Source organism: Uloborus diversus, chromosome 8 (assembly GCF_026930045.1).
Source record: "Uloborus diversus isolate 005 chromosome 8, Udiv.v.3.1, whole genome shotgun sequence".
Classification (NCBI taxonomy): domain Eukaryota; kingdom Metazoa; phylum Arthropoda; class Arachnida; order Araneae; family Uloboridae; genus Uloborus; species Uloborus diversus.
Window position 1 is genome coordinate 25,430,600 of NC_072738.1, and position 23,280 is coordinate 25,453,879.

General features: G+C 32.7%; 1 protein-coding gene across 1 annotated transcript in view; it reads right to left on the reverse strand.

The window, feature by feature from the left end:
• The window catches only part of LOC129228289 (uncharacterized), a 44,722-nt gene that overhangs the window by 19,625 nt on the left and 1,817 nt on the right, over positions 1-23,280 (reverse strand). The window contains exons 2-5 of the mRNA XM_054862965.1: positions 14,007-14,151; positions 10,137-10,322; positions 9,125-9,217; positions 6,379-6,468 (exon numbers count right to left, since the gene is read on the reverse strand). Of these exons, the coding sequence (XP_054718940.1) occupies positions 6,379-6,468; positions 9,125-9,217; positions 10,137-10,322; positions 14,007-14,151 (514 nt within the window). The remainder of the gene's footprint in view (positions 1-6,378; positions 6,469-9,124; positions 9,218-10,136; positions 10,323-14,006; positions 14,152-23,280) is intronic.

Sequence of the window (23,280 nt, forward strand, 5' to 3'; positions counted from 1 at the left end):
TGAATATAGTTGAATCGATTCTTAAAAAGAAAAAATAAGTGAGTTTCAAGAAATTTCTACATTTTAAAATTAAAATAGTACAGAATATTTTTAATTGAGCAAAGATTTTAAGAAACAGCAAACTCATCAAAAAACTCCAGAAGGTCAAGTTCCTTACAAAATATTTGATGCACAGGGGACGATTAATGGGTCAATTTAAACTGGGTTTTTGAAAAATGGGTTGCAGTGTTTCAAGGTTTACAAACCCATAATTTGTTTATAGAGGATCTCATAACTCAATATACAGAACAATTCAAATAAACTAGTTTTTGCACTGTAAGGTACAAGATAAAAACTATTAAAATGTGAGATCAGTCAGACTTTTTGACTACCTGTACTTAAAACTAAATGGTTTAAAAGAATAAAATTTTGCAACTTACTAGAGTTCTTTTTTCAACTGAATTTAACAAATACTTAAAAGAACTTGAAGATTAGTGATCAAAAATATTTCTCTAAAACTAGGATTTTTTTTTTTTCTGTGACATGAGTTTTCAGAACACTCCCAGTTCATTTAGCAAGAAAATAAATCATTGATGATTTTGCTGGACAGAAGAGCTGGAGATAGAAGAGATTTTTAGGTGAAGTATTAAAACTGCATAAAAACATGTGAAATATAGCAATTAAAATTTCTTTTACAGTTTTAACATTAGTAATTATCCACTGTATGGAACTTACTACCATCAAAATATGATTGCCATTGCAACTGATAAGGATGTAATTAACAAATCATACAATAAAATTAATAAAAATGCAAAACATACATAAAACAAAGACTGATTTAGTTTTGAGTTCTAGTAATATGAAACTTTGTGATCATAAAATTAATGAGAAAATGATTATTACTGAAAAGATGGGTTTAAGACTACACCTAAGCACAAATTAATAAAATTTTAAATCTAATAGGAAAATTAAACAAAATCATGATTTTCCTAATAAATACTTATTATTTGTCTCTAGAGAAAAACAGGTAAGGGGCCGTCCATTAATCATGTGATTTTTTTTTTTTTTTTTGGCATTTTTTAACCCTCCCTCCACCTTGGTGATACATGGTGAGGTTGAAGACTAACCAAACCCCCTCATATATCACGTGCATTTTAGTACTTACAAAAAATCTTACTATTTTTCAATATTTATTAAATACAGGTATAAGTATCATCTAATAATGAAAGACTACAATAATAACAACAAAGACTATAATAATGAAAGGTATGCGAAAAAAATATTAAAGTAGAGTATCCTCGGACAACAGATTACAAAGACTTCCATGCCAACAACTGGATAAGCATCTTCAGTTGTAGGCACAGTACTTAATTCTTCGAGATCCACATCCAGTTGTCTGTCCAGGATTTTTCACAGGGTCCGTTTTTTGTGAAAAATCAAAAAATTTCGCAAAAAAAATTTTTTTTTTTGTTAAAACGAAATTTTAGAATTTAGAGATGGCACAAACTGCATCAATTAAACTTAAAGTTGAGTGTTTTCCTCTTCTATGTCGAGAAAATCATTCTGTTTTTTTTTTTTCTGATATTTGGCGGGGGGGGGGGGGGGGCATCGGTCTTTCAAGTATCAATATTTATCTACCATTCTACATTATTTTAAATTATACTAGATATATTTCTGTATAGTACTTAAAATAATTGTAACAAAAATATAAATAAATAAAATTCAGAATAGAGTTCCGCATTCAACTTTTTGACCCAAGACACTCTTAAAAAGCACAGAATTTCGTTTAAAACTTTTAAATTCCGTGATTTTAACAAAAATAAAAAGATATTTCAATTGTTTACCTCTTAACAAAGCGTAATAATCATTAAAAATTCGAAAATTCGGATTCCCATAGCGGATGCAAAGAGATCGCAATTCTCAAAGTGAAGGCATCAAAAGTATAAAAACGGCTTGTAAAAGAAATATTTTTGATAAAATTATTTTAAAATTGCATTTTAGAGTAATATGATAAACATTTCATTAATATCTGTGGACACAGTTGACCCAAAAAATAAAATAAACCATCTATTTAGCATTTTAAATTTTGACTCATAACAGAAAATGGAATTTTGCTTTAAAAACTTGAAATGAGAGTTCTAACAGAAATAAAGAGACTTTTCATTTATTTGAATCCTATTAAAGCGAAGTTAGCTTGAAAAAAGAACAAAATATGATTCTCATATCGGATGTTAAAAGATTGCATTTTTCAAAATGTAGAAATCTAAAGAAAAAAAAACGGTAATTAAAAGAGTTTATTTAAAGTTAATCATCCTTGTTAGCATCGAAAATCAAAACCCATATAATTTTCTCCCAAAATAACAATTAAACATCGCACCCGCACAGTAAAAACGCAAATATTGACAAGCTGGCAAAATGATGAGAATATTTTCTAATCAAGTCATTATAAAGGTTCAACGCCAGATGCTAAGTGGTGATAATTTTGAAGTTGGTAACACTATCTGAAGCGATCATATTTTTTCCTCACCCTTACTATCCCTTTGCAGTTCTAAGTTCATTTCGCGGATATATATGATTATTGTTTATTAAATCATGAGCAGAGAAAAGTGCTTACCAATGCCTTTTCAGAAAAGTTTACAAAAACACTGCTGCTAATTAGCTGTGATAAAACAAACAACCAATATATTTGGCAGTAGCAGTTATTTATGGCTTGCGGGAGCATCCCAAGAGTGCCGTTTTTTTTTTTTTTTTTCAAAATAAGCTAATTTTGTATAAGCTGATCCCTCTAATTTGACTTTAAAAAAAGGTTCCAAAAATTATCGGTTTATACACAGAAATATGAGTTATTTTGCTTTCAGATTTGCTCTTTCAATAAACAATTTGACAGATCCGATCTTGTTTATCAGAATTTCGTGAAGGGTCCGTTTTTTTTTTATCGGGATTTTGTGAAAGGTCCGTTTTGGTTGATCAGGATTTTGTGAAAGGTCCGTTTTGGTTGATCGGATTTTTGTGAAGGGTCCGTTAACGGACCCAAATATCCTCTGGCCAGACCGCTGACATCGGTTTCATTGAACCACTTGGCGTTGTCGATTCTTTTGTAGTTTATTTTTGTTTCCCATTAGCACACAATTCCTTAAATTCTTTTTGAGCTACACCAGGTTTTTTTCCTATCTTATATTCTGAAAATAGGTCTTTATACAGATCACCTAGTTTAGACATTGTTTTAAAGCAAATGTACAAGGTTAAACAATTTACGCGTGTATTCAGTGCCAAAACAACAGAATAAAACAACAGGCGGGCGCTTGTTGCGACTCTCGATCGAGAACTTCACTTCGCTCGTTTGACAATGGCGCAGCGGCGAATCAAAGTGGCACACTACAAGCCGCTTTTCCGTTAAGTGTTGCGCGCTTGTCGAAAAAATAAATACACGTGATATATTACTATAATCCTCCCTCCCCCTATGTGATGTTTCGTGATTTTTTCTGGACCCCTCCCCTCTTTCAAGCCTCATGTGATTAATGGACGGCCCCTAATATGAATTATAGTGTTCCTATATATCCTAAAAAGTAAAGAAATTGTAACTCTTATGTAAAATACAGTAAACTCCCTCTAATGCGGGCACTAACAGGACAAGTTTTTTTGTCTGTATTAAAAGGATGTCCGTAGGACAGAGGTTTAATAATGTTATATGCCTTGGAATCGGGGAATTAAAAATTGTCCGCATAAGAGGGATGTCCGCATTTGGGGGGTGTCTGTTAGGAGGGGGTTTTACTGTATTATATAAACTAAACTTCAAAATCTGCAGAAATTAACATGCATAATTACATACTCATAAATAGCTATATTAATAACTAGTGTTCAAAAATGTGGAAAAAGTAACCAGTCTTAAAAATGTGCTTAACATAACTATTAAAATGTAGTACAGCAAACTCTTCTTAATCTGCAATGCTAGGACTAAACCAGTGAGTTTGTAGAGAATGATTTTCTCTTTTTTCTTCAGTCAACTTTTCTAAGGAATTTAATATTACAGTGAAACTTTTATGAGTGACCATCTCAATTTACAACCAATTTCCAAAGGCACTGATTTTCTCCCCTATCTGCTCAACGTTAAAATTTCTCTGGGAGAGATCATCAAAACATCTCACATCGACCGGCAAATTACAATACTCAGCACCAACAAATAAATGAATTTTCGGTTGTAGAGAAAACTGAATGAGAGATAATGAAAGAAGAAGTGATAGATCATTTCATTTGCACATAAATCTTAAGTCTTTTCTTGTTTACGAAAAGTAAAACGAACTAGAATAAAGGGGGTAAAATCTAAACCCAGATCTGAGTACTTGCAGATCCTGCAGTGGCGGGGGGGGGGGGGGCAACGTCCTTAAGGGGTCAAATGCCCCCTAGAAATTGAAAAACAAAAAGCACTAGTAAGACTTATTAATGTTGTAAATGTAGGCTGCTGTACATTGGGGAGGGGCCCTACAGATTTCATTGCAGGGGCGCTCAAAATTTATAGATTCTGGTCTGGTAAAATCTATTCTTCTAAGGGGCTACAAAGGTTTTTTTTTTTAAAAAAAAGGGTAAACATGTTATAAAAAGGAGAGCATAGTTTTTCACAACATTGGAAAGATAAGGTGACATATGAGGCAGTGAGAAGCAAAGGGATGCAAGTGGACATTTTCAAGTTTTGACTATAACGAGTTTAAAGATAACGTCCTAGGTAGGCATTCATTGAATTTTTTTTCTAAATCATGCTATACAGCAGCACCAACCAGGGCTACTAGAATCATCTCTAGCCTCAAGACAGAGGAGAGGTCCCCCTGCTATTTGTGCTGGTTATCTCCAAATTTTTGATTTTGCCACTTGCATCCCTTTGCTTCTCACTGCCTCATATGTTATCTCAAGGTAGGTCAGGCGTGAGTTCATCGTTGTGAGATAAGAACGGTAGTTTTCCAAAAGGTTGTTTCTGGAAATTTATTGGTTGCTTATGAATGGAAAGGGGCATACTTATAGTCCAACAACGGATTGCATGGAATTTTCAAATGTCCAGATAAGACGAATCTATGTGAATAAGGGGGAAAAGTAAAAATTTAATGCGTGTATTCCGTTCATTTGAATGAGACTGCTTCTGAAAAAGCTGACATCGGTAAAAAATAATAGACTCATCCATTTTTAGCTGTAAAACGGATGTTCATCTTTCCATACAATCCGTGATCAGGCATTAGGTGTTTTTAGAGATCAGAGCATATTTTTAGCTCATTTCAACGATTAAGAAATAGTCTCAAAATTTGCACTCAGACTGCATTAATGATTAGGACATTAGTTATAATCAATTCATTATTTATTTTTGCAGCTAAAAGCTAAATTAGAAACAAAAGTTGTTTAGAAAAGACTAAGAATCTGAGGCTCACAAGTATCTTCTCATATTTTTAAAGCAAATTAGTTTCTAAATGGAAAATTAGTGTAAAAATTATATTTTGTACTAAAAATTAAAAAAAAAAAATAATAATTTCCCTTTTTAAATATGTTCTAATAATAATGTTTTTAATTTTGCAAGCAGAATAACATTGATTTTTATTGGTATTATTATTGGTTATTGCATGTTTCAGAACAACCTCTAAGAGCAACCAACTTCCATTAATGATTACTTCTTTAGGAACAGACTGGTCGCTCTCAAAAAGTTTCACTGTATTTTAAAAACCTAAGTAGAAAAGAAACCTATCAAGAAACAAAATGATTGATTATTATCTTAATTTTTAGACAAAAATTGTGAGCTTTAATGTGAACTATTAGTGTTACATTACATATTTGTAGCGAACTCATTAACTTTTATTCTCTAATTTGCTAAACATAGATCTGCTTTGCTTGCACACCATTTAGGTGCCATGAAAAGCGGAGTATTTGCTTGTACACTGCTTGAATGAGTCTTTGTGTATTCTTTACAAGTTGCTGATTTGTTTGGGTTTTATGTTTTTTATTTTGCAGTCTTTCTAATAGATGTCTCTAATATGTAATAATGTCCAAAAATGTCCATTTCTGCGGTTACAGTATTTCAGGAAAATGACAGTTAAGTGGTTAAGAATACACATCAATTAAATGAAGCAAAAACAATGATGAAATGCTTGCCATGCATTAAAAGCAAACAAAAAAAAGGTACAAAGAAAATACTTAAAATGAATTTAAGATTTTCTGAAAAATTTAATTTTAACCACACACATAATGCTTGAAAGTTCATTGGTGTCTGTATAAATACATAAAAAATACAGGAATGTTTCAAATACAATTTGATATTTTTGGTAAGTGACTAAGACTGTTGTCATTTTTTCCCCTTTTTTCCCTTAAAAGGTCACCAGTCAAACTTGATCTATAGCAGGTAAAGAGCTTGAAACTTCAAAATACCTTTATAATCATGAGCAGGGTACAGTAGGTAATCTTCTGGCAATGTAAATATTTGATTGTGCACTGACTCATACAATCTAGCTGAATCACCTAGAAAAATACAATTCAAGTTAGATAGAAAGTTCGGATCACAAAAGGCAAAATTTTCCAGCATAAAATAAATAATAAATTCAGGAAAGACACTGTCACTTTGAAAGATAAATCAATAATAAAGCAATCAAATTAAAATAAAGAAAAGAAATTAATTAGAATAAAACTGAAGTTGACTTTGATAACTGATGACATTGTAACACTTGAAAAAGGCATTAATTTACAAACATTTTTTTTTCTACATTTGTGCCTTTCATCTGTCCATTGCAGTTTTACTCACTGATATGACATCCAAGTTTATTGCTATCAAAAAAAAAAAAGAATTTGTTTTTTCCTGTTGCCAAAAAATAATTTAAAAAATGTTAAATTTACTCAAAGAAATAAATAAAAAAACCATTAAATGTCCACTATTTGAAAAATTCCTTCACTACATGAAAGGTGCATTCTTACTGAGTGACATAGGGTATAAATTAAGCATAGGGTACACCGACCAGACAATGAACACCTAAGCACAATTTCATTTTTTAAAAATCCTAGTAATTTTAAATACAGTACAATTCTGATTGTGATAGTTAAAACATTTTAATTGATCTATGTAAATATCTTTAAAAAATTGCGGGAACTTAAATGGCACCGTTTCTGAAATTTTAGGTGCATAAAGAAAAAAAAAGCATAATGATCCAATGAATGAACACTGCCATTTGAAATTTTGTTAATTTTCACAAAATTTCAGGGGGAATGCCTACGAACTTCACTTTTCTCTAACATTACTAAAAGACAGTCTCAAATTGTGTTTTCAGAACTTCAATTTCTAAAAATTTGAGAAATGTTCCAAATCTCATTCTTTTGCCTAACGTAATCAAAGATGGCATACTAAGTTTTTAGGATAAAGAGTTCAAATTTTCAGGAGAACCCCTCCCCAACCCCCTTTCCTAACCTATTTGAAGATCGTCTAAAATTGTGATTTTGGAAATTTAGTTTAAAAAAAATATCTGGGGAAATGTCTGCCCCATCACTACGAAAGATGGCCTCAAAATGATATTTTAACATTAAGGTTTCAAGGCATTTCCACAGGGAATCCCCCAAGCTTCCCCCCTCCCTAACAGTGCCAAAGATCTTCTGAAATTGTATTTTGCAACTTCTATTTCAAAAAATTCCAAAGGAGAGTTCCAAATCACATTCCTTTCCCTTATATCATCACAGATGGAATACATTTGCATTTTTAAACACATCACTTCCAAACATTTCACAGGGGAGAGCCTTTTTTACTTAATATCATCGAACATGTTATTAAATTGGGTGGACATTTTCAAGTTTTGAGTAAAACGAGTATAAAGATAACATCCTAGGTAAGCTTTCATTGAATTTTTTCCCTAAATCATGCTATACAGCAGCACCTACCAGGGCTACTAGTACTATCTCTTGCCCCAAGACAAAGGAGAAGTTAACCTACTATTTGTACTGGTTATTTCCAAATTTTCAACTGTTCCACTTACATCCTTTTGCTTCTCACTGCTTCATTTGATGTTTGTACCTCTCTAACGCTAAAAATTTACTAAAATTTCAATCTTGTTTAATTTTTAATGCACGTGATAGTACATTCTTAAGTTACATCAAAACCATGTGAAAATCATTTCAAAAAGAATTAATTCTAATTTACTTGATTGTTGGATTGATAACTATTTTTAATGACCTTGGTTATATTGCACTTTTTCTTTGTCCTCAAAAAGCGTGATATAATGAGGGGTTACTATAATTTAAAAGAAATGGGTGTAAGTATGTGTTTTAGAAAATATGCTTCTCAAATGCATTATTTTTAAAAACAAATTTTAATATTTTTATAAACTATTAAGACATTTTTTCTACACTTATATTATTAAATTATAAGTATTTTTTAATCCTCTACTGTCTATTATTTCCTGTAAAAACAATTATATCCATACAATGTAAAAATAATAATAATAATGTACTTAAAACATATAAGGGGAATTTTTGTTTTAATTTTTTTTATAAATTCAAAATAGGTGTGTGACTGTATGACTGAAATATTAACTTGAGATAGCACTAACGACTAAAATGTAAAGCAGGGGTCCTTCACCACTCAAGTCACACTAGTCAACAAAGGAATAGTTCCTCTATAGGGAAATATATTGATGAAATTTGATGCGACTTCAGAGGGCAGAAGACGGTTTATTTTATTTAAAAAATGAAATATTATTAAAATAAGAAATGAAATTAGCTAATTTACAGTAGCATAGGTTAAAATAACTTCTAATTTTAGAACTAATTGAAAATTTTATAGGATGCAAAAAGATTGAAACCTAAAGCATGACATGCAATTTTCTGTAAATAAGGGACAACAGTTCCTTCAACAACTACTCACATGATTTCCAGGAAAGATAAAGATAAAAAGTTAAACAGGACACAAAAGATCAGCATAACCTGCTGCATTCTCTAGATTGTTTTAGGGGCAGAACGGAGGGGCGAGGAAGGATTCTCACATTAAAAAGGCTGGCAGGGCATAAATAGCAAAGAATAAATCTAGAATGAACTGTGCAATATGGTATCAATATCTATATAAACATGAACACTTCCTAAAAATAAATATATTTTTTATGATAATACAGAATAAAATTTGGAAGAACTAATTAAATACCTTGCTGAAAATCCGTCCTGCCACATCCTCGATAAAGCAATGCATCCCCTGTAAATGCCATCTTAGCTTCATGGAACACATAGGTTACACAACCTGTTGAAAATAAATGATTTCATAAATGTATATGATTATAACTTTATTGTACTTTTCAGACTAATTGCAACAATGTTGAATTTATTATCTCCAGTGCTTACACAGCCCTCATGCAGTTTGTGAGTTTGGAGCAGATAAATTAATGTGTCATATCCATTTGAAGCACAATCACTTTAAATGAACAAGTAACTAAAATTTAAAAAAAAAAAAAACCAACTAAGTCGCAAATGTAGAATTAAGAGGAAAAATTGAAAATTCTTTTAAAAGCCTTGCCTTATACTATTAAAATGAATTACAAGTATTTTATTTGTTAACAAATAGAAATTGGCAACAGATAAAAATTGCTTTTAATTTTCTTGTCAGCCAACAATGAATTGGATTACCCATTGGATGAAAAAAGGCTTAGCCGTATTTCAAATCTGCTTTAAAAAAAAAATTTGATTTCTATCATGGAAGTTCCAAACACATTCTATCCGACACAGAAAAAAATACTCTTTGATTTCATACTGAATCTTTTTAATTTTAAATACGTTTTCACTGCAAAAATTGCAGAAAACCTTCTAAAGGCTTTTAATTAATACCTTGGTTAATTAATGTCATCCAAAGATGTAACCGAGCTAAGAACACTCTCGATCAACTCTCCTGTCGTGCCACAGACAGATATACACACACAGAGATACGTCAAATTTATAACCCCTTTCCCTTGCGTGTTGGGGGTTAAAAATACAAAATCTAAACCCATCTCATGAGCACAGGCAATTTTATAATTTTTACTAAATAAATTCCCAGTTGTCTGAATTTAAGCTTAAAAAAATAGACCAGCATAAAGCTTCAACCAGAAATCCTTGATCTTCTTACAGAAATTATGAGGTATATTTAATTAACTTGAACCAAAATCTAATACTAATTACAGTCATACCATCAGTATGGCCAGGCGTAGGCCTCACTTCAAGTTTGATGTCTCCAATTTCCAGCACATCCATGGCATCCAGGAGTTTATCGGCTTTGGCACCGGAAGCACGTGATATCACACTAAGACATCCTGGAATGTGCTTTTTGATCTCTCCAGTTCCAGTGATATGGTCAGCATGCACATGGGTATTAGCTAAAATCATAAAATCATCACTTATACCAAAACTTTGGTTGAAAACAAAAATAAATTGTTTGCAATAGATAGCAACATTATGACTAGGGGACGGATCCAGAATTTTTTTAAGGAAGGGGTGATTATTTTTTGCTCTTTACTCTTTGGAATTTAGATTTCTAAAAATTTTCGGTGGAGTGTTCTAAACCCTGTTGCTTATCCTTACGTAATCAAAGGTGTGTCCTACAATTGTGCTTCTTTCAAAAAAATATTCACTGAGAGTCCTTGAACCTATCTCAAATACCATTTAAGATCGTCTAAAGTTGAGGTTTTAGAACTTCAATTTCAAAAAAAAATTCCTTAAGAAAGTTCCAGTCCCTACCTGTAGACTAGAGTAATAAAAGATGGTCTACGATTTTGTTTCAAGACTTGAATTTCAAAAAAGAACTCTCTTTCTCCTTACGCTATCGAAGATTAAGTAAAATTGCCTTTTTGGAACTTGAATATCGTAAATATACCTGAAAAAAAGCCCCTGAACCTCGACTCAGGGAGGGGGTGATCACCCCCCCCCCCCTCCCTTGTATCCGTCCTTGATTATGAGAAACTAAAATATAGGAATAACTTAAATCAGTGATGCCCAACCTATGGCCCAAATAGCGGATTCTAACGGCCTGTTGTTATTTTAATAATAGGAATCAAGTTCTTCTGCCCTTATATAGAAGTTTGGTAAGACCTCATTTAGAGTATGCTGTTCAGTTTTGGTCTCCTTATCTTAAGAAAGACATTAATATATTGGAAAGGGTTCAAAGGCGAGCTACAAGGCTAATAAATGGACTTTCTCACTTAGACTATGATTCCAGGCTTAGAAGGTTAAAAATGTACACTCTTAAGTAAAGAAGAGACCGAGGGGACATGATTCAGTTGTTTAAATTTATTAAAATGAAAGATGTTATGGGGCTGAAGTTAAGCGCTGAAAACAGGACAAGGGGTCATTGTTTTAAGCTATTTAAATCTCAGGCTAACATGGATATTAGGAAAAATCATTATTATAGCAGGGTAGTGGAACCTTGGAACAGTTTACCCGAAGAGGTGGTAATGAGCAAGAGAGTAGATAGTTTTAAGAGGGCCATTGATCTTCACTGGGGATTGTAAATTGACTAGGACCAGTCTAGCTGGGCCCAGAGCCTGTTGCTGGTCGTCACTTTTGTATTTGTATTTGAATTGAAAACAATGTTCTGAAAACTTCCAAAACAATTCATCCAGGGGTGCAAGTGGACTCAAGTAAAATTTTCTGAAGACAACGAGAAATTTTCGGAAGCTTGATCCCTCCCCCCTCCAATGTAAAAACTTTTCAAATATGCATACTAAAATCATTTTTAAAAACCATTCAGAAGTTTTTTTTAATATAATTTTTCAGTTTTAGAATGTCGCTAGACCAAAATTTTCAGAAATGGCAATCTACCATTTCCCGATCACAAATACTCCTGAATTCATCTTTAGTTGGTATTAAGTGATTACTGCAAATTTGAAGCCAAATGGTCAGAAATTCGTTTCTAAAAGACAGATGGAAAATTAGAATTGATGAAACTAGCAGGTAGGAATGAATGACAAGAGTTTTCGGTTTGTAATTTTCCTTCCTCTTCTATGCTTTTCAATGTTATCTAGAGAAAAAATTCAAATACAGTAGCTTAATGTGATCACGGTTAATGTTATCAATCTCTTGTTTAATGTGTGATCATGGTTAATGTTATCAATCCCTTAATGTTATATCAGAATCATAAAGTTTCGGAACACATGTGTTTTTTTAACCTGGGTTTAAAAAATTTGGATATTGGACAACGTCTTCGTTTATTGTTATTAATTTTTCTTAAACTTTCAATTTTTTCCCCTTTTTTGTAGCTCAATCAAAAGAGATACAAAGGCAAACCCTGACAAGTAGCTTCCAGGAAAAGAAGTTCCCTTCTTATCAGTGAAGCAGAAGAATTTTTCTCCCTGCTCAGTTTAGAAACTTCACTCTAAACGGTCAAACATTTTAGGCATGGAGAAAAGGTGCAATGATTTAACTGCCAAGGGAAAAAATTGACATTTTAAAACAATTTGACAATTTAACCGTGATGAGTCAAAGAAATGTTGCAGAACAACTGTATATATCCTCTGCATCCTAATGTGGATTTTTTGACAATAAATGTTTCCTCCATTTTTCAAACTGATCTCAATTCTAAACTCTAAACCAAGTTTAGCTGCTCAAACCTTTTATAAGGTCATCTAAGAAATTTTTCTAATGGCATAAAATGTGATTGTATTGATTAAAGTTAAATCCCGTTACAAAAAATACTGATACATTGAAATATCCGTTACAACGAAAAACACGCTTGGTCCTGTTTTAAAAACCATTAAGATAATGTATAAAGAATCTCGTTTTAACAAATCGAATTTCTTCAAAAAATCTTCACGGCGAAATGTTTTTCTGAATGTCAGAATTTTTTTATTTAATCCTGTTTTCGGAAATTAAAAAACGACTTTCGCAAGTCGTAACGTGAAAACTCTGTTTGTGCTTTCAAAACAGAGCTATTCTAAGTGGAAATCAGCTGATGCTGAAACATTAGCTGATGTGAGAGAGCAAAAACCAGTGCGTGGAATTTCATAGTAGATTTTCTGCACACCAAACGTGAGGCACCCCACAAATTCGCAAGGGGGTCAGCAAGATTAATTTTTCATAAATAAGAATCTTTTATAATATCCTCTGGGACCAAATTTTTTACAATAAAGGAAAATAACACTTTTTGTGACGACGACAAATGAGTAAAGGTCAGTGTTCAATATTTCTTCTCTTTGCTTCTACAGAATGAAAAATGAGTTTAATTACATTTTAGCTCATTAGCAATGGTAAATGCTGTAGATTTAAGTATAATAAAGTTTAGATTTTCAACTTTAAAAGTTTTATAAAAATACAGAAAGTTTTAAGATGATTCCATTACAACGAATCTTGTTTTCGTTCCCTTCGAGTTTGTTGTAGCTGGATTTCACTGTATTTCCTATAGCTTTAAATAAACATTGGTGCAAATGCTTGTTTAATGAATTTTGGATAGAAACACAGAGCAAAGAAGTTACTTTGCTCTGTGTTTCTTTCTTAAGAAAGATATTAATGTATTGAAAGGGTTCAAAGGCGGGCTACAAGGCTAATAAATGGACTTTCTCATTTAGACTATGATTCCAGGCTTAGAATGCTAAAAATGTACAGTCTTGAGCAAAGAAGAGACCGAGGGGGACGTGCTTCAGTTGTTTAAATTTATTGAAATGAAAGATATTACAGGGCTAAAGTTTAGCACTGAAAACAGGACAAGGGGTCATTGTTTTAAGCTATTTAAATCTCAGGCTGACATGGATATTAGGAAAAATTATTATTTTAACAGGGGAGTGAAACCTTGGAAAGCTTACCGGAAGAGGTGGTAATGAGCAAGGGAGTAGATAGTTTTAAGAGGGCCATTCATCTTCACTGGGGATTGTAAATTGACTAGGACCAGCCTAGCTGGGACCAGAGCCTGTTGCTGGTCATCACTTTTGTATTTGTATTTGTTTGTATTTGTAGAACAGAAAAATTTTAGTTTTTGTAGAGAAATTCCGAAAAAAGAGGAGTAACTCTGCAAAAAGGACTAAGGTTTTTTCAAGTAGCATCATTTACAACAACAAAATCATGCTTCTTACCTGCAAATAGAAGGTTTAGTTTTAATTCTTTGACCAGCTTGACATCTCTTTTCAACTGATCTAAAACTGGATCAATAATTATGGCACGAGAACAATTGGCATCTGCAAGTAGGTAAGTGTATGTGCAACTCGTTGGGTCAAAAAGCTAAAAATCAAAACAGGGTTGATAAAATTTCAATATCTCTTTAATATGAATGACATCTAAATTTCATACATAATTGATATTTTAAAAAAAAATAAATAATAAGTTTCTTTTCTAAATAATTTTAAAACATTTTAAATAAATTAATTTTTTATTTGAATTTTAAAAAAAGAAAAAAAAGTTCTCATTTCAAAAATAATTTTAAATTATTTTATTTAATTACAGACAGGGTTAGTTGATTCAAATCAAGTGATTGAAAAATATAAATTAAATTAAGTGATTAAAACTTTAAAGTTAAAAAAAAAAATATTCTTGCAGTTTTACAATGTATTGTTTCGAAATACAAAATCTGTTGCATATTCAACCTCAGCTTCAATTAACTAAGCTATCACGGTCTCGCTAAAATAGAAAAAAGACAAAGTTGCTAGGCCTATTCTAGCTTTCAGAATTTTTTCTACGTTTACTGTATACAGTGAAACCTGTGTAAATTGACCACCTTGCGATGCACTACTTTAGTGGTCAACTTACAGAGGTTGATTTATATGCAGGGATGAGAGTGGTCAGAGAGCAAAAAGGAGGAAATCTAAAAAAATTTCGCAAAAGGGATGATATCCAAAAAAAAAAAAAAATCGTGAAAGGGATGATATCCAAAACTGCATCAAAATAGAACCTAGAAGCCATGACATTATTGAAAATGATGAATAAAATAAGCAGATATAAGGTAGCATATAGTAAAAAAACCGCTCAACATTAAAAATAATTGAAATACTTGCAGGATGCAAAAAGATTGAAATCTCAAATAAGGCATGCAACTTTCGGCGCAGCACGTGTCTGACGTCGTTGGCATGATTCCAAAACATACGTTTTTGGCAGATATCGCGGAGGATTGAGATTCGAAGAGAGAAAATAGAAAGATTAAGAAATCGAGGATCGAAAATTTTAAAAAATCGCTTTTTTTTTTCCCGATTTTTGAGAAAAATAAGGCTTGAAAGAGGGAGGAAAAGGAGGAAAAGTTTAAAAAGCCAACAGAAAAAGCCAGAATTCTGGCAAAAGCCGGAAAAATCTCATCCCTGTATATGATATGGGTTAATCCTGTGCCTGAAAAAAGCGGTCAACTTACGAGGGTGGTAACTTCACAGGTTTTACTGTATTATTGCTTCCTTGTGTCTTAAACAATAAATGATTTGACGAGTCATGCATGTACACACTGGCAGATCTAGATAAAATGTAAAACTGTTTGCAAACTCGAAATTTTTTTTTTTTTAATTTTCTGAAAAAGAAAGTACTGTCCTATGGCACATAACAGCACCAATTTTAAGTTCTGTGCAAGTAAAATGGGACTATAAGATTAACATGGTGGCTATGATATCACAATTTAAAAAAGATCGTGCCAGTTCAGTGGCGGATGGGGCTGGCGGGCAGCCGGGCAAATGCCCGGTGGGCCGCCTCTGTTTGGGCTGCATTGAACTTTTCAGTTAAATAGTAAAAATAAAATTAAAAAATAACAATAATAATGAATAATTTTTCTTTTCTTTTTTCTTCCTTTTGTAAAAAAAAAAAAAAACTATTTAAATATCTGTAAAAATATCATAATAATCCGGTATATTTCTAAACGACTTTTAAGAGAATCGTTGCAAGAAAAGGAATGGTTACAAAATTTAAAAAAAAAGAACTCTATGAACTAATGCTGTGATAAATAAGATGTTTTACTGTGTATCTGTAAATTCATCGGCCGATAAGATAACTTTGTTGCATAACTGTAGAGGACCTTCTAAGGCCCTAACAGCTGCCTGTAACACTCTGTAGGGGACAATGAACACGTAAACACTGGGCCGTCGCCAAGAGAGGCGTAGGATTGAGGCTGCCAATTTTAATTTAGTGATAAACAAAAGAAGAAAAAAAACGTTCTCAGTATTTAAGAAAATAATAATAAATAGTAGTAATAAAATGCCAGGTGGAATTCCAGTGACAAAAAGTATTTTTCAGCAAAAGTTTCAAAGAAAATGCAACTCTTGAAGACTAAACAATTAAACCTTTGAATACTATTTAGGAACATCTACGGTTCTTTATTATAATTTACTTAACTAAAGGCAGCTGAAATTTTTCGAGTCATTCTGACAAATTTCAAACATTTTTTTTTCAACGAAAAAAAGTAATCAATACATAGCACAAATCTATGACAAGTGTCCTCTTATGCAATAAAGGAAGAGTTAAATAATCATGACAGTTTCATAGGGGCTGCCAAAGCTGTTTTAAATAGGAAAAAGGTTAAAATGCAGTAAGGGAGATTTAAAATATTGTAATGAATACCAAGTGTTTGAATGTATAAAACGAAAGTAAACTAAAACTTTATCAAGAGATTCTAGCTGGAGGCATAATATCTAAAATAAAATAAAATTGGAAAAAGAAGACCTACGGTGTCACTGAAAAGTACCTCATCATTCCAAAATGTTAAAAGATAATTTTAACGAATCCCAAATGCTTTAACTAATAAATACAAACATCTGGTTGGAAATTTAAAATTTTACTATAGAAAAACCAAAGAACTAAAATAGTCTTGGAAAAGAAAGACTGGGGGGGGAGGGGGGTTAAACGAGTTTCAAAACTTTTATTTTGAAAGAGTGCAGGGGAAGAGTTTCCAAATCCGAACTCAGTCCCTTCTCCTATCGCCTACCGTTATCAAAGTCAGCCTACAATTCATATTTAGGACTTCAAATTCGAAAAGCTTTCAGAAGAGTGATCACCCAAATCCTGCAGAAACGCCTCCACCCCATCTTTAAATATCATTTAAAATTTCGTCTTCAGGACTTCAATTTAGAAAATTTTCAGAGGTCATCGAACCTCCCCCTTGTATCACCAAAGAGTGTCTGAAATTCCTTTTTTAGGGCTTCATTTCCGAAAAGATTTCTAAGAAGAGCCCACGAACCCTTGATAACATCAGCGAATACCATCTACAACTGCCTTTTAAAATTCAAACTTCGAAGAGAGTCTCCAAACAGTTTCACCCACTAACATTAACAAAGACCGTCAAAAACTGGGTTTTAAAAACTAACTTCGAAAATATTTCGTTGGAGCGTGGCCAACACGTTCGTTAGCATCATTAAAGGTCGTCTTAAATTTCATATTTCGTTTTATGGGCTTCAATTCCGATTCATCTCGCGAAAACTCCTCCTTCTCACGTCATTGAAAGTCAACAAAAATAATGTTTTTTTTGCTTTAATTTTGAAGAATTGTCGGTCCCCCTTACATTATCAAAGAAGACCTACAATCCCTTCCTTTGGATTTCAATTTCGAAAAATTCCTGAAGAGTACCCCGAGCCTCTTCTTTCCCTAACATTACCTAAGATCATCTAGAATGCCTTTTTAAGACAACAAATTTTAAAAAATTTCGGGGGGGGGGGGGGGGGGGGGGGGGGGCGGGGGAGATCAGTGGATCTTTGCTCTCATTAACATTGCCAAAGGTAGTCTAAAGACGTTCATTTAAGATTATACATTCTGTTTTCATGCGACATCGCATGAAAGATTCCTCCTCTTCACATAATCGTTATTACACATAACACATTCAGATACAGTGCCTGCCGCTTATTAAAGTCACATTCGTTCTGAGAACATTTGATTTTATACAGTGGCTGATTTTATAAACTGGCACTCATGCACTGAAAAAAATAAAGGATTTTTAAGTATAAATACTCTTAAAAATAAAGAAATTACGATTAGCTGTATTTTATTTTTAGTCTAGTTGTATTGCATTATTTTAGTTCAGTTGCAAAATATAGTTGACATTTTAACTTACATAAGGTACATTTTTAAAATTTCACAAGGGTCTTAAAATATTGACTTATTGTTGTTTGAATAAGAGAATTTGAAAGTAAAGATTGAGAAATCCCAAATTTAATTGCAGCATCACACTAACTACATTTAGGAAGCTTGTCATACTTATTCAAAATTTTGAACTAAACTTTCACACTCAAGTCATCACGACTTGCTAGCTAACAATTTTAACTCAATTGTAAAAATGAACTGTCAACCCCTGTAGATAGCTGAATGAGCACGAACAGATTGACTCAGTGGTCAGTGAGCAGGGCTGCATGTCGAAACAGCTCTGCGAAGTGGAAACAGGCAGCACCAACTAAATATATGGCTCTGAAACAATTCTTTTGAGACTGCTTCATTCTTCTTTTTTTTTTTTCATTCAACTCCCCAAGAAAAAAAAAATAAAACGCACAACGTTCACCTTTTTTTTTATCGTTTTTGTTAATGTGGAATTTGTTATTTTATTAGTGCTGCAATGTTTTAAATCCTTGCAAGAAAAAATAAAATCCTAGTTCTATTCAGAGAATTATTAACATATGCTCTCCAAAAGTTTGATTTTATAAAACGGCGAGGATGATTTTATTAAAGGATAAACCTAACATGTTTTGATATAGAAATGTCCGCCCGGGGTAGCGATTCAGCACTTTTGGTGTGAAAAAAAAATCAAATAAGAGAATCATACTTTAAATCTAATACTGGAGGCAAAGGAGAAAAAAAAACCTTTGAAATGTAAGTTTTTGATATGACTGAACGATCATTTCAGTGTTCAAAGTTGAAATATTTCCGTCGTGAGCCCTTGAACATTCCTCATTCACTTAATGTCTTTAAATTGTAAGTCCTTAAACTGTAATTCAACACTTAAATTGTATTTTTAAAACTTAAACTTCAGAAAATATTCAAATATGTAATATCAAATATATTTCTGAAATATAATATCTGTTTCTGTATATAAATATTAAATATATTTCTGTAAAAGTTGTTTCTTTGCCAATGCTGACTTAATGCAGGGAAAGCAAATTACTGAAACTTTGTTACGGAATAAAAGCTGACTCTATGGTCCCCAAAGGCTTAAACTGACTCCAGTTTTGATAACGATTCGGTAGAGAACCTTATTCCCTCAAAAGTTACTTTTAACTGCAATTTTCGATGTAAATTCAGAATATTTCTCCGAGATAGGCGCCTGACCCCGCCCCCTTCATTTTTGTAGGAAGAATACGGATTAAATTAGTTTCCCTTTGCTACCTTAAACGAAGTTTTATATTTTGAGCGATAATTTTCAATGCTTTAATGTATTAGATAAGTCTCAATGAAAAAGGTGGCAAATAGAGGAAACGCCCCGGGCGACAGAAACTGTAGCTACGCCATTGCATTACAGGGGATGGGGGGGGGGGGGATACAGCACTGCAAATGGCGACTAAAGCTGCTATTTTGACGGCAAAGGCGACTATTTTAATGGCAAAAGCGAGTATTTTGCTATCAGTTGTAAAATACAGCGACTATTTTAGTAAGTGTAACTAAAATTCGTAAAAAAGCTTGGTTATTTTTCTCCTAAAAGAAAAAAATTTTAAAAAAAAATTAAAAAATCACTTCTAAGTTTCCCCCTAGTTACCACGAAAAAAAAGGAAAAGTTTTACTGCGTTTAATTTTTGAAAACAATTGTTTTAAAAAGTGGGAAAATGAAATGTAATAAAACATTCACGACCAGAAACTAGTATGTTGTGGCCATCACAAAACTTTCTTCTATATTTTTCTTTTTTTTCTTCTGATCCCTCCCCATGCTTTAGGAGGAAGCAATATTCCCAACAAAAACAAAATTACACATGCAAAAACTTGATGACCATCCCAATGTCTGAATTATTACAAAAACAAAGCAAAGAACGAAAATTTAAAGTTATTTTAAAAGCCTTACTTGAATTAATTACAAATATTTTATTTGTTAACAAACGCAAGATGGCAAAAGTTAAAAATTTTAAATCATCGCAATTTTCTGGTTATTTTCCAACAGTTAAAATCACGCAAAATAAGCAGACGACAGTCTATTACAATTTATCTTTCTTATTGTTGCATTTATAAAGCTATTTTTATTCACACAAAAAAAAGCCCCCGATGGAGCAATTGGCGCCAAAATTGAACCAACACCTGTTTACATATGGATTGACATTTATTCCAAATTTCATCCAGAAGGTAGCATTACTTCTTGAGATACGGAACTCACAATAAAAAAAAAAGGGAACGTTCTATTGCGCCACCCCCTTTTCAGCTATTGACACCAAAATAGAGTCGGCACTTATACCCTCTAAAGGCTATTTGTCAATAAATTTTTTCTTTGATTCCGTTCATTATTTCTTGAGATACATCAGTCACAATTGGCGACAAAAAACGTTCTATAGCTCAACCCCCGGTTGAGTTATTGACACCAAAATTGAATCAGCACCTGTTCCTGTTAATGGCAACATATGGACCAAATTTTGTTTGATTCCGCCAGTTACTTCCTGAGGAATAGCAAGCACGCGTAACTCAAAAAAACGTCCCATTGCTCCACCCCCTTTGAAGGAATTCGCGCCAAAAACCAATGGGCACAAGTTTACATAGAGGCACATATGTGTACCAAATTTCGTTCGATTTCATGCGGTAGTTTTTGCTGTAGAGCGGCCACAAAAAACTGGTCACACACAGACGTGACACACACACATACATACACACACAGACATTTTCCAAAATTAGTCAAAATGGACTCAGCACACCTCAAAACGTTCGAATCCGTCAAAATTCGAAAATTTGCACGAATTCAATATTTTCTTCTGTATATAGAAGAAAGTAAAAATGTGAAGTTTATATTTTTGTATAAAAAAACATTTCCTCGCGATCGTAAAAGATCGCAATTTTCGTAACAGTATCGTTTTTGTGAGTGCGATTTTTGTAAAGGATTAGTTTTTGCAATTGCGATTTCTGTTTCACAACTTTTTTTTTAAAACTGTTTTTTCGTTTTTAATTTCTTTTATTCGTACTATACATTCCTTTTTTTTAAACGAGAGCTAATTTTCTTTCGATCGGAAATATGAATGTGACGCTTTGAGCTCTTTTTATACAGTCAGTATATTACTGTTGACTTTAATTAACAGTCAGACAGTGAGAAAAATATACTAGAATCTGTCAGTGCTGGTTTCTCAAGTGTTTATTCGGGTTGGGCTAAAATTTGGAAAATATTTTTTAAAGTTTTCCTTTTTAAAGGTTGTTTGGAGAAAATTTACCCTATGTAGGTCTGTCCCACTTCTTGGCATTAAAATGATATAAATGCTTTTTTTTTAATAGGAGACTATTTTAGAAATTATTTTCTGTATCTGGTAACTATTTTGGAGACTATTACTCATATTAAAGGCAACTAATTTTAGTAGCGGAGCTCAGTGATAGCACTGCCTCGCCCCCTTCAGAAAATTTTTGAAATTTTACAGTGGAAATGTTGGTTTTCAGTTGATTTCAGAATGATTTTATTGTACTGTTTACTGGAATGATGTGTAAGGACTTTATATTGTTTTTGAGGAGGTATATCACAATAGACATATTTTTTGACTTTATTAGCCATAGTTGTTTCAAAGAAAAAGAAAGTTGTAATGTTATACCAATACATACCCAATAACAGAGTATAAAGTTATTATAAAATACAGCATTGAAAACTAATTAAAGGAATGTTTTTATTTGATTTATGTAATTATTTATCATCTTTCTGTCTGCCCCCCTGGCACCCCCGTATATCCGCCTATGGGGGGTGGACAATTTATCGATGACAAACTTGTTGATAACTTCAATTGCAAAAAACATCGCCCTCTCCCCCCCCCCCCCCAAAGAGCGTCAATTGTCACCTAAACTGGCGTTTTGGGAACTTCAATTGAGAAATTTTGCCTAGAAAGAATTCCTGAATCCCTTCTCGCCCTCCCCCTTAGTATTTCCAAACATAGCTTATGCACACATTTTAAAGCTCTGATTTTGAAAAAGGTTTGGAGGAATTCTCCAAATACCCACTCCTGTAAACATCGCCCAAGATCATCTAAAATTTGTCTAACAATACGTTTTTGAAGCTATAATTTCGAAAATTTTCTGGGGGAGACTCCCCCCCCCCCATTATCTGCACAAATATTACAATTTTTACTATGCAGTTGTTCGTATTATTAATTCTTTTTCTCCACATGCGTAAACGCAATTCTTCTAATTTGAGTCCTCAAATTCTAATGGTGACTTCCTCCTAAAACTAGAAGCTTTATCCGCTCTATCTTTTCCATCCGAGAAAACTAAAGATAGGGGAGGGAAGGCGGGGGCGTCTTCTCATCAAGGAGCAAGTCTTAATTAAGGGGCCGGTTGCCCTGTAAATGCCAGGACCGGTTCATGCTGTCCCATCTGCCACTGTACCAGTTTCATATATAACAGAAGCAATTGCCATACAACTTGAAGAATGAAGAGATGCTACAGAAAGAAAACCAAGGGCAAATAAAGAAATTTGTAAAAAAAAATTTCGAAGTAGTCTGCAATTCTTTTTAATTTTCTGTTAACAGTGTTGGGTGTGCAAATCGATTTATCTTTGAAAATCTTAAAAAATAATTAATACCAAGAAAACAGTTTAATTCCCCCCGCCCCCCAAAGATTTTAAAAATGTCATATAAATTTACTAATTAGTGCTTCCCACAGGCTTTTTGGGGAGGGTACTACGTCCTGCCCCCTTTAAATCAACTTTTGGCCTTACTCTCTTCCTCAATGTGACCTTCTTAATCCTTTGACATTGAAAACACTTGATCACAAAAGCAATTTTTTCTCAGAAGGCAAATTCATGCAATCTTGGCCAATCTTGGCATTGAATCCCCTAGTTTCCTTAATCCACTAGGATGGCATGTGCAGGGAGCAACAAAAATTGTTAAAATCTTAGGAGCGAAGAAAAAAATTTCTGTGCAAGACAAACTATTTCTCAGAGTTTATAGGAAAATTCAGTATAACACGGTTTCTCAAACTTTTTTATTTTGAAACCGCTAGTGGTCAAGATATTTTATTAGTCACCCGGTATTTATAGGACCCAGGGCAGTAATGTAATATATTAAATTTTCAAACATATAATAAAATTCAATTTTTCTGATACATGGAAATTTATTATTTTTCATGGAACTTACTAATTTTGCAGATTTAAACTTTTAACATATTAATTTTTCAAACAAGGATCAATTTTTAAATGAAAATTTTGCTACTGAAAAACACCGATTTTCTTATTGATAAATTAGAGCTTGATTTGAATGTGAATCTGAATTTACTTAGTTTGCAGCATAATTTATTAAACTG